We start from the raw sequence: 12,834 nt of genomic DNA on the forward strand, positions 1-12,834 counted from the left end.
GAAACCTGCTAATTCACTGGCTTTTCATGTTGCTAAAATAATGTACTAGCAAACCTTATTTAGCATTACATATCGCTAGAATAATTATTTACATAGCCTACTGCAACATTACGTTATATTATCTTACTGGCTATTTATAACTCATAGAAAGAGTGCAAAGTTATAAAGTTACATTACATGTGATTCTGACATGATGCTACATGCACTGCGCTCCTTCCTCTCCGCTTGTCTCAGGTAAATAATGCGTCTTCGGTTGGAGTCACGCGTTCATGTGTTTTGGGGGCGTGGCTTTGGAAGGACCCCAGAAGGGAGAGGGTGGACTGAATGGAAATAATGAGCTGTCTTTAAAACAGTCGTTAGAGGTCTACATACACTCGATTTTTAGGGTAAACGTACCTATTAAGCTCACCAAAATCTACATTGAGACATTTTTAGTGCACAAGATATTGGTTTTAGTACAAGAAGTTATTTTAAAATAAAATATTAATCTCTCACACTATAATATTTCATTTTATTTTAAATGACAAAAGTATTTCAATTAAGATGTACATCATTAAATATAAAAAGTCTGGCTGTGCTTAATGGGTACATTTTGTACCCTTTAAGCACACCCCTGTTCCCAATAAGCTCACAACAAGTTTTATTAAAAAATCTTGTTTATTTTAAACAACCTTTTTAAGGAATAATTGAAAAAAGTTTTATTTGAAGGTACAGAGTCAATCACAAAAAAACAGAACACTAAAATCAAGCAACAAGGCATTCAATTTGATCAGGTAGCCTATCCTATTCATAGTGACGTGTCATTCAAACTCATTGCAACATCTAGACTAGTCCACGTTCAGCTATGTAACCCATATTGAAAAATCAAATAACAAAACAAACCAATGTGCTCCTTAAAGGGATACTCCACTTTTTTTGGAAATTGGCTCATTTTACAACTCCCCCAGAGTTAAACAGTTGAGTTTTACCGTTTTCGAATCCATTCAGCCGATCTCCGGGTCTGGCGGTACCACTTTTAGCATAGCTTAGCATAATGAATTGAACCGGACAAGACCATTAGCATCTCTCTCAAAAAAATGACCAAAGAGTTTCGATATTTTTCCTATTTAAAACTCGACTCTTCTGTAGTTACATCGTGTAATAAGACCGACGGAAAATGTAAAGTTTAAATTTTCTAGGCTGATATGGCTAGGAACTATACTCTCAAAATCGCACCTTTTCATTTTCCGTCCGTCTTAGTACACGATGTAACTACAGAAGAGTCAAGTTTTAAATAGGAAAAATATCGAAACTCTTTGGTAATTTTTTTGAGAGAGATGCTAATGGTCTTGTCCGGTTCAATTCATTATGCTAAGCTATGCTAAAAGTGGTACCGCCAGACCCGGAGATCGGCTGAATGGATTCGAAAACGGTAAAACTCAACTGTTTAACTCTGGGGGAGTTGTAAAATGAGCTTATTTCCAAAAAAAGTGGAGTATCCCTTTAACTCTCTGGGTCAGAGCTTTCCTGTCTACTCCAAACTTCTTGGACAGATACGACAGGTTTCTGATGGCTCCTTCTTTGTATGACATGCCTCTTTCATCTTTGGGCATACACTATAGTTTCGTCTAGCTTTTGTCATCTTAAGACTGTGAAAATAAGTTTATTAATCATTTTTTTGAAGATTAACATAGTGACAACCATCAGTTAATATTTAAATTCTGATTATTAAGTATTTACATAGACGTTTAATGTGGGTGAGCTTAAAGGGAGCACACACTGTGCTTAATTGGAGCAAAAACATTTTTTAATTAATAAATATTAAATTAAAATTTAAAGGAAAATATTTAGCTAAATTAATAATCTAGGTAATGTATTAAGTTTATACCAATTTTAATATGAACAACTATTATAGACAATATCTATGAAATTATGCTTTTTCTAATTGATGTCACACTGAAGCTGTGTGATTGTCATAGTAGTGCACCCTTTAAGCTCACCTAACAATAATATGAATTCTTTAAAAATTACAGCAGTTTAAAACCACAGACTATCAATAAAATGTAAAATTATAATATTATGGATTTAAAAGTACAAGCCATTAATTCCTGTGAAGTAATATATTAATGTAGCACACAATCTTATACAGCTAGTAAGCTAGCTATGTTCGTAGCATCTGGGCTATGTTGCTAAAACTATCTTTTAGATCTAACTGTAATTATTTCCCACATCCAGGTTCCAGGTTATAATATTCAAAAGTCTAAACATTAATCTCTTAATTTTGCAATAAGAAGATGTACTTCTTCAAAATAAAGGCTTAAACATATAAAAAATGCACATCTGAGGGGCTCCTCTTCTGGTGAAAGTTTTCAGACAGCTTTGAAAATAGCCGCCAGACAGTGTGAACACATGGACACACATATCTCAGTGTGCAATGGTCTGATTGGTTTAAAATTACAGGAGGTATATAGTAACAAACACATCAATTGGTTAATACATCAAATAGGATAATACATTGCTGTTTCTTTTTATAATCTGAGCTCCAAGATGGTAGTGTGCTTAATGGGTACTTGAGCTTAATAGGTACGTTTACCCTATGCTTTCTTTTTCAGAATACTTACATTTTAATTATGTATTGATATATACATAAAGTTTAAACAAATTTGAAAAAAATTTTTTTTAGACCATTCTTACCTACCCCAGCTTTAAAGGAGAACTCCGGTCAATTTTAACATTGAGCTATTTTTTTTGTACATTTGGAGTGCTGTCAATACAGAGAACAACGACAAAAATCGGTGTTGCCTACACCGAGTTATTCTATTTTTAAAATTTGAAAAAATACCTGTGTTTACATCCTGTTTTCGGTTGAAGTCCAAAGTAATCGATTGCCGAGTTCACACGCGTGATCATAGGTAACTAAACCTATGCGCAGGTAAACACAGGTATTTGCGCTGGCTTAAATAACATCATTTTTATACATTTCTTTCACATCTACTGCAGTCAGATCCACTCGTGTTCACTCTGAAGGAATCACTCACATTTTCTGTGCACTTGTAATGACACATCAAGGATGTTAAGAGGCTAAAAGCAGGTTTAAAACTTGCCCCATTGAAGTCAACAGGGTGCAAATTTTAAAAAGAGGATAACACGGTGTAGGCAACACCGATTTTTGTCGTTGTTCTCTGTACTGACAGCACTCCAAATGTACAAAAAAATGAGCTCAATGTTAAAATTGACCGGAGTTCTCCTTTAAGGTCGTGGAGAGTTGCCTTCTCATGCCTTCGCATACATTTCTACAGCACTGATTGATTTTATATTGTAATTTTGGCTGCATTGTCCCTGAAATGGGTCATAGCTCATTACCCAGCAGTAAACCCTAAAACAAATGCTTATTCGTGGACATGCAGTTATTGCATGGATGGAACCAGATGTGAGTGTCTAAAATACATGTGTATTTTACTTAACTTTACTTTAACTGTATGCTTTGCACTGAATTAAACTGGACACTAAAATAAAACATCCAGAACATTAACAACAGCACTGATATAAGAGTGTGTGGTTTATCTGTCAATCAGATGCATGGAGAACTTGTGTTTTTTACTGTAATCTATGCTCTCAACGTGCTTTCTATCAGAATTAGCATCAGCTATTAGAAAGAAAGGTTAAAAAAAAAATAGCATTTTATTTGAAATGGGAATAAGATCAAGAACCTCGATTATCTCCAAGTCCGTGCAGCGCTCCAAATTGTGAACAACATAGCCAAAAAATAACCTTTAAATCATTTTTTTTTTTTTATCTGGTTCATTGAAAGGAACTAGCTGAAAGAACCTTTTGGTGGAAATGAATCGGACTTCTAATCACTACTAGTGAGAAGCGAGTTAATATTGTGCTTTGTTGAAATGAAACAGATTCTAAATGAGGAGTCGATTCCCCTTCGTGAAATCAGTTCACACTTTGGAAACGACTCTCTAATCGATTCTTTAAGGAATGGATTCCCAGCCGTATGTGAAAGGGCCTTTATTAATAACTGTGACAGGTGCTAATAACCAGCATGTGTATGATTTACAGTCTCAACTACACTCTTACAAATAAAGGCTCTTTATTGGCGTCGATGGTTCCATGAAGAATCATCCATGGAGTCACTAATGAAGAAAGGATCTTTAGATGAAAGGTTCACATGTTCTTCTGTGACCAATGAAAGGTTCTTTGGGGAACCAAACATCAGTACTTGTTTTTATATGGCATTGTTGTGGAAAAAAAAAACGCTTTTGGAAGATTTATTTTTAAGAGTGTCTGTCATTCCACATGATTTAGCTCTCGTGCGCTTTTCATTCACAGTGACTGATGACTAATCTCAGGCTCAAGGACTGGGATTGCAATAAATCCCCAGGTCCTGTGTAATTGGGGAACTTCGGGGAAATGCCCAATCATCTCCATATAACAGCTTTCCACATGACCTCACCTCTCTCTCCTCCCAGCGCTCGCTCGCTCATTCACACACACTTTCACAACCAATCTGTTTCAGAGCCTGTTTCTCATTTACTGCCTGTGCGTATGCCATACAGGATGTCTTTTTTACCTGATTTATTGTTATGCAGAAATAATAATTAATTAATACTTTTATACAGTCACTTACTTCCAACAGTGTCTAATTAAGACTAATGGCTAGTGTGTATGATGCTCTGCTGTGCTGTGTGTGTGAAAGTCAGATCATACTCGCTGTTCCGTATTCTGACGGAGAAGTGGACGCCATCGGGAGATCCGGGACCCTTTTCCCAGGACAATAAGTGGATGAAGTACTGGGAAGATAGGACCAGATGTACCGGGGGAGGGATGTCCATGCATAATGCTTCAGAAAGGGAAAAAAAAAACAAATTAGGTAAAGTTATAAAATACTCAAGTTTTCAATTCTACACTGGGTTCCTGGCTCAAGGTTAAAGAACACTTCATGCCAGAAAGGTTCTACATAAGGAGAGATGTCTTAAAGTCTCCCTGTGGTGAAGCTTTTAATGATGTTTATGTGTCTATGTGGTGTTTTTAATCTGCTTTAAGACGAACCATGTGTAAATTCATAAGTCGACAGCATTGCTGAGTATTTCCTCCTTAAAACTGCAGTGAACCAAAGACAGTCTCAAAAACACGCTTTGAAATCGCTGGTGTTTCTGACGTCACAAACTACCTTGTAACCAATCAGATCAACGTGTGATCGTCAACCAGTGGATCTCTGAGCTGAGCGAGTGAGTGGAGGCGGGGCTAATTTGCATATTCATAGAACCGCACATACTAAATGAGGTGTGGAGTTACAATTTTGGTGATCAAAGAGGAGATTTAAGGGATAAAATAATTGACTACAGGGGGACTTTTAAATCATTGCATAACAACGGGTTACTTCGATTATTTCTAGTGATGAAGGAGATGCTTGATCATAAAATGTAATTAAAATAAAATAAAAAAAACTAAAACTAGCATTTTTCATACGATGAACTTGGCCTTGTAACATTTCACCCCCAAATCCAAAGTAATAATAAAGTAATGTAACTGCACGAGTCGGTTTGTGTGTGTGTTGAGGATGAGCTAATCATCAAGCTCATGTCCCATACAGAAAAAAAAAAAATATTGAAATATATTTTAAAGTGTCAAAAATATATGTGGCATATATTCAAAATATATTTGCATTGTTGTTCACTTATATTTATCATTTTGAAATATATTCTGAAATATAACAAAAATATATGATGTTAAGTGTGAAATATATTTACATTTATAACATGTAATGTAAAATATATGACAAAATATATGGTCATAAAATGTTTAGCTTGCTAAAGAAGGGTCAAAAATGTATTTTGATCATAGTAATTCCTCTACCTTTTCCCCTATACACAACAGTAGGCTACCATATTTCACTACTGTATTATGACCCACAGCTATAATAAATACTGTACTTACATTTAAATGACTGCAATGTAAAATGACAGATAGTTGCTTTCCTACAACTGGGGACAGCTGTCAGCTCAAAATATAGCTGAACTCAGATTGAAAATGAAATAAATAAAAATGTAAAAAATAAATTGAAAATGGGTTTGTTTGTGAAAATGTTGTGAAAATGTTGTGAAAATGTTAGCTTTTTAAATTTCAAAATATATTTCAAATGAAACAATTTGCAAAAGTTAAAACATATGAACATATATGTTGTTAGAAAATATATTGACATGTAAATATATTCACATATTTAAAATATATTTAAAAAAAATATATATATATTTTACATATATTTAACTAAAATATATGTATTGGGCCAATTTAGAATATTTGCATATATTCTGAAAATATATTTCTTTTGTGTATGGGGTGAAACAGTGAAAGCCTTCAGATAAAGCCCTCCGCTGTTGCTGTAAGACTTCTCTGACATCTTCTTAGCTTCATGCTACTTCAAGAGCCATGGACACAAAGAGCTCACTAAACATGTTACACAACATCTCAGAGCCGACAGGCATTGCTCAAGTGAGGCTACGACATTTCCCAAGGCAATAAACAAGTGAACGCGGGTCTGTTAAGAGGCCGACAGCGACATTACAAAGAGTTACAGAGAGTCGTGTTTGCTCCCTGCATGTGACGACTATCTCTCGTATCCTCTGTGAGACGCAAGCCTGTTCTGGCTGAACAAAACATCCAGAAACTTGGCAAAAACAAATATCTGCTCTTCCAAATCCATGTCTTGTGTTCGGATGAGATCAAGATTGAACTTTTTGGGCACAATTGTAAAAGGTTTGATTCATAGGATCATAACGACTTAATTTACCCCCAGCACACACAACTCTAGAGAACGATATTAATTATTTAGAGATTTAACCGCTGAATGTTTGTTGCTCAGTCATGGTTTACAGCATTGATATCTTATTTGTTTGTGCAATTGTAGGCTATGTTTCCTCCAAAAGCCCAAGCTAAAGGCACATAGAACGACGCATCAAACAAATTCAGAAGGAATACAATGTAAATAATAAATAAGAATAATAAGTGAAATGTAAATAATGGATCAGAAGGTAACGGGGAAGAAAGAGCGAAGTGGAACGGTCAAAATCAAGAGTCTGTTCAGTCTCCAGTCCATCTGATGAAGAGGAGCGCGCTTCAGAACAGCGGCCGGGATTCAGGGACGTCTCGGGAATTTGAAACCGCTTTCCAAAGTGAACTAAACTTCACAGTTAAACACCTCTGAGCTGCCATTGCGATGATGTCATAGGTGGGTGTGGCTCTGAGGCCCCGCCTCCTCTGAGGAGTAAATCTTCATTTCTTCTGTTCAAAACATGTTAAAACATGAACACGCCGAGAGCGCTTTATATCTGATGCGACACTGACTGACTACATTTCTGAAATACATAACTTAGACAGTCACCTCTGATAACAGATCTCGGTAAATTGTAATATGGACTCTGTAATATGGACTATTCTGTAAAGCTGCTTTGAAACGATGTGTATTGTATTCTGCTATACAAATAAATGTGATTTGAATTGAATTGAATATAAAATGCTGAATAAATAAACGTGAGCAAACACATCCACATCTCTCTAATAAGACGCTGTTTCTCATCGCTAGCATTACTGTTGTTAATTAGCGTTAGCCACAAGCACTGTGATACACCATTACTGTTGTTAATTAGCGTTAGCCACAAGCACTGTGATACACCATTACTGTTGTTAATTAGCGTTAGCCACAAGCACTGTGATACACCATTACTGTTGTTAATTAGCGTTAGCCACAAGCACTATGATACACCATTACTGTTGTTAATTAGCGTTAGCCACAAGCACTATGATACACCATTACTGTTGTTAATTAGCGTTAGCCACAAGCACTATGATACACCATTACTGTTGTTAAACGTACACTATGTAATTTTTTTCACCGCTAGGGGTCGCTAACCTCTTACAATAACAAAGGCGTAGTTTGATGACGCAACATTTGCTAAGAATTATGGATCTTGTCGTCAACGTCAAGCCGACCGATCTAATAATGTTTATGGATGACTGAATACATCGATGCTTTTATCATGACTGTGATATGAAGCAGTTCGGGATTGCTAAGAGACAGCAATCAGCTCCAAACGCGACGCGAGTCCCGCGGATATAAAAGGAATATGGACATTTCATTCTACCGAACTACACGCAGAATTACTACTCACAGGTCAGTTTATTAGACAAATTAAACTTGTGAGGTAACACAGCGCTGTTTCACTGGTCTAACATTACATTAGCACACTAAACTGCATTTCAATGTGTTGAAATGTATGTGTTAGTTTGTCTGTATGAGACTAGCAGTAAACTAGATCAACATTAGAATAACATACAGATCATATTCTGACATTTTATCATTGTAGAACTATATAACATTGATTGGCAATACGAGCGGAAACCAGGGACAACGCGGATATGACGCCATTGACTGCGACAAAACGGAAATAAAGAAACGGTCCGTGTCTTCGAATTAAATTACAAATTTCTCCTGGTTTTAAAGTTGTTGGAAACAGTCGGGATAATGTAAATACACAACTAAAAAATATATATATAACATAGATATAGTGATTTTTGCTATTTTTAAAGCAAAAAAGTTACATATTGTGCCTTTAATAAGTGTTAGCCACAAGCACAATGACACACCATTACTGTTGTTAATTAGCATTAGCTACAAGCACTGTGATAAACACATTGGATGGCTGTTGTCACAGTTTTATCTATGTTTATTGTATCTGTCCCTATACAAATGAAGAACGAAGCAGACCTTGGCCGTGAGTATAGGGATATCGACCGACAGAAGCACGAGCCATCTGGGATTTCTTTGGAGAAGACTCAAGGGGATGTTATTCATTACATGCATTATCCATCATATCCCCCATTAAGATAATAAAAAACCTGATTAATTCACTGAATGCTAACCCATATTTGAATAAGGCGTGTGAAATGCAAGTCCCCCCATTAGAAGTGCATCTAAACCTAGGAAGGTGAAGGGGAAATAAATATACTGCAAGTACACACACACTTTTGTACAAACAGGCCACATGATTGCCATCTGTGTTAGAAGTGACGGCCGGATGAGTGTGTGTGTGTGTGTGTGTGTGTGTGTGTGTGTGTCGTTCTAAACTTCTCTTCAGGTTTCCTGTCGTCTTTACCACACAAGCTGCTTATCGTGCCAGTGCCACCACACACTCATCCTGGCAAACTTATCAAACAACACCCTTTTAAAGCCTCAGTGCAAAACACAAGCTTCTAACAAACATGGCTCATTTACTAGAAGTGGATGAAGGATAGGCAAACCAATGGCTGAGAATCATATCAAACATAACACAACTAAATCTAACTGTGCATAGATTTAATCTCAGTTTATGACACTAAAACAACATTTCTGTTTCTGCATCAATGCTGTAACACGAAATGCATGAATATTCACACGTGACTGAAAGTGAATATAGTTCAAAAATAGTTAAAATTCATTACTTTACAGCAAGTTATTTTACTCAATTTTCTTTTTTAAACAATTTGTAAAAGTTTAAGTGTGATAAATACTAAAGGGTTAAAGCTTTCGAATGATGCCTCATGTATGATGATTATTAATGTGAGATGTGAAAGGGTGGGATACTGGCAGTCAACACGACCAAACTCACTCGGTTTTAATTTTTATGTTCTTTTGTACGAACACTTAATGCTCCAAAAATATATAATTTGCATTCCTAGTAGAATGGACGCAAAATAAACAATAGCTTACATTTTTTGATTGATTTTCAAGAGTTATAGTCCAGTCATTTTATGAAAAAAGGTTGAACAAATTGCAACAGAAGCAAACTCAACTGGTTTTGTATCCTCAATATGTCCTGAGTAAGGAAAAAAAAAGTCCTGAAGAATCCCATTAGGGGAAAGATTAGAAAAAGCCCCAAATATTCATGCGCCTATACATTCTTTCTCACGTGAATAGGGTAAAAAATGTAACCTTTAGATATCACCATGAAAATTACTGAGTTGATTACTTGCATCAAGACAAACAAACAATGTATTACAAGTTTTTTGAAATTGTTTGTTAACATGGATAAACGGTGCATAATCTAATTACGTATGTGCTAATTTGCATAAATACCACAACAGATCTAAACATTGGGTATAGCCAGGAGAAAATGACTTGTTGAATCTTGTTGACACATACCAGTAAAATACTTAATGTTAAGGTCTGAATGAACCCATTACGGCTACCCATGAGCACTAATACATAGAGGCAGGAAGAAGTTCTTTAGAAACCAGCCTTTATTAATTATTATTGCAGAGATGGGGTTTGGGAATGGGTCTGTGGGACTGTTTCTGGGGTTCACTTTTTATTTTGCCTACCTTTTGTCTTCTGCATTCCCCTTTCCATTGTCTCCTGTTCTTCCCTCAGACTCGTCCCCCAGAAACAGTCCCACGGACCCAGCCCCAAACCCATCTCTTGAACATTAATAAAGGCTGGTTTCTAAAGCACTTCTTCCTGCCTCTATGTATTAGTGCTCATGGGTAGCCTAAATGGGTTCATTCAGACCTTAATATTAAGTATTTTACTGTTACATGTTAACAAGATTCAACAAGACATTTTCTCCTGGCTATACCCAATGTTTAGATCTGTTGTGGTATTTATGCAAATTGGCACATGCATAATTAGATTATACACTGTTTGTCCATGTTAACAAACAATTTTAAAAAAAACTTGTAATACATTTTTTGTTTGTCTTGATGTAAGTAATCAACTCAGTAATTTTCATGGTGATATCTAAAGGTTAAAATTTTAACTCTAATTCACTTAAGAGAAAGAAAGAATAGGCGTATGAATAGAATATATTTGGGTCTTTTTCTAATCTTTCTCCTAATGGGATTCTTCGGGGCTTTTTTTTTCCTTACTCAGGACATATTGATGATAAAAAATCAGTTGAGTTTGCTTCTGTTGCAATTTGTTCAAGGTTGACCCCCATTTTGGCTTAAAATGACTGGACTATTAACCAAACAATATTAACAGACAATAAAAGAAATCCGCATGGGAAGTATATTATTATTTGTTGAGTATTATGGAATAACCCTGATTCAGATGTCATATGCTCCACATGTCAATAACTGTAGTGTTCCTCCTCTTGAACAGAAGAGCACACACACAGGTTTATGATATATCATAAGTGCCCGCACTCACCCATGTGAAGCAGGACAGCGGCTGTCAGTGCTCTTGTTATCGCAGACATCGCGCGAGGCTGTCAGCTTTACATCGGTCCAGTCTTTACTCATGCCGTGATTTATCCACCACAGGCTCGACTACACTTTCTCACATAGCACCGTTTAAACACTGCGACATTATACGCGTTCTTTTGAGATTGTAAAACAAAATGTTCTAGAGTGGAGTTCACACACTTTCGTTTTCTTTTGTACCATTTCCGGGGTTGTCTGTCTTGATGTTTGAAGTCTGTCGATGGGCGTGGTTTGTCCGTCACGTCAGTGCGCATGCGCAGCATTCAGCGTGGGCCACGCGCTCTCAGGCTCTGGTGCTTCTCATGTGCATTCCTCGTTCTAGCTTGCATTCTTGAACATTAGAGATATTTATATTGTAATAGTTTCAACCTCCACAAAATACCACATTTGTTCTTATTTTTTTTTATATTACCAGTTATTATTAACAATGAATTAACTCATTTTAATTTGTTGTATTACATTTAGTTTAATTTTCTTTTCTTGTACTTTGATATAATTCTGCAACTGTCCTAGTACAGTTGCTGTAATTTGACATACATTTGTGTCTTGTACATGTAAAAAATAATAAACTGTGGCAAGAACACAATTGTTACTAAAGCAAAATACAATAAAAGTTTGCAAAAGGTATAGGTTATTTAACTATGCACAATACATACACATTTTTTTGCATATACAAACATACAAGGATCATTTTGTTTACTAAACTATTAGTTGTAGAGTATTATTGTTAATTCCATCACATCATCAGTGGACTTTTATAAGTGTCAGGTGTGTATTCTGTATATAAACCAATTTGCATTACACATTTCCATCTACAATTATGCTGAAACCGATAGTGTGTGTATCCTGTGCCCTATCGTTACCCTCGAGTCGATGAAGCACGAGTGTGTCATTGTGTGATATTCTGGCTGAGGGATTGGTAAAAACACTGCAGATGATCTGGGGTTGAATCTACTTGAACTCAGATTCACAGACGCCTTTGTTGTGTATCATTTCTTAATTTAAACTGAACAGTGCTATGTGCTTATACATAAAATAAACATTTACATGCATTTTTCTCTCAACGGCCAATTTGGCTACAAAATGTTTAAGTTACCGGCCATTTAGAACTTCTACTATAGCCAAAAAAGATAAATATTGGTAAATCAGATTAATCTGGTTTATTTCTTTTTTTATTATTATTATTATATATATTTATGATAATAATAATTTCAAACCCTGTTTACAGGATATTTTTAATCACAGGTCAAAAGAACAGCTACTCCGATTTATGCTGAAATAAACGCCACGAACCGCTGCTAAAATGATGCTCTGCTGGTGTGCAGGACCTCGCGGTGGACTCTGGCTGAGCCGGGACTCTGCGGATGCCTTCTGTTAGACTTTTCAAGGGTTTTTTACAGTAACTTACTGGCAACACTGTTGCCAGTAAGTTACTGTAATTAAGAGTTACAGTACCAAACCGTATTTCAGTTTTGTGTAAATACAGTGCATTACTGTAAAAACGAAGCTAATCAGTACAGTGCATTACTGTAAAAACGAAGCTAATCAGTACACTACTGTAATTATTTTTATTTGTACTAAATATAAATTAGATTTGATAATTTTGATATA

At 35.8% G+C, this 12,834-nt stretch overlaps 1 protein-coding gene across 1 annotated transcript in view; it reads right to left on the reverse strand.

The window, feature by feature from the left end:
* Window positions 1–11,543, reverse strand: part of crfb2 (cytokine receptor family member b2) — a 29,089-nt gene extending 17,546 nt beyond the window's left edge. Inside the window, exons 1-2 of the mRNA XM_081368280.1 lie at window positions 11,171–11,543; window positions 4,696–4,828 (exon numbers count right to left, since the gene is read on the reverse strand). Of these exons, the coding sequence (XP_081224406.1) occupies window positions 4,696–4,828; window positions 11,171–11,219 (182 nt within the window). The 5' untranslated portion in view covers window positions 11,220–11,543. The remainder of the gene's footprint in view (window positions 1–4,695; window positions 4,829–11,170) is intronic.
* Between the last annotated feature and the right edge of the window lie 1,291 nt (window positions 11,544–12,834).

This window comes from Scardinius erythrophthalmus (assembly GCF_964197995.2).
Source record: "Scardinius erythrophthalmus genome assembly, chromosome: 6".
Taxonomy (NCBI): Eukaryota; Metazoa; Chordata; class Actinopteri; order Cypriniformes; family Leuciscidae; genus Scardinius; species Scardinius erythrophthalmus.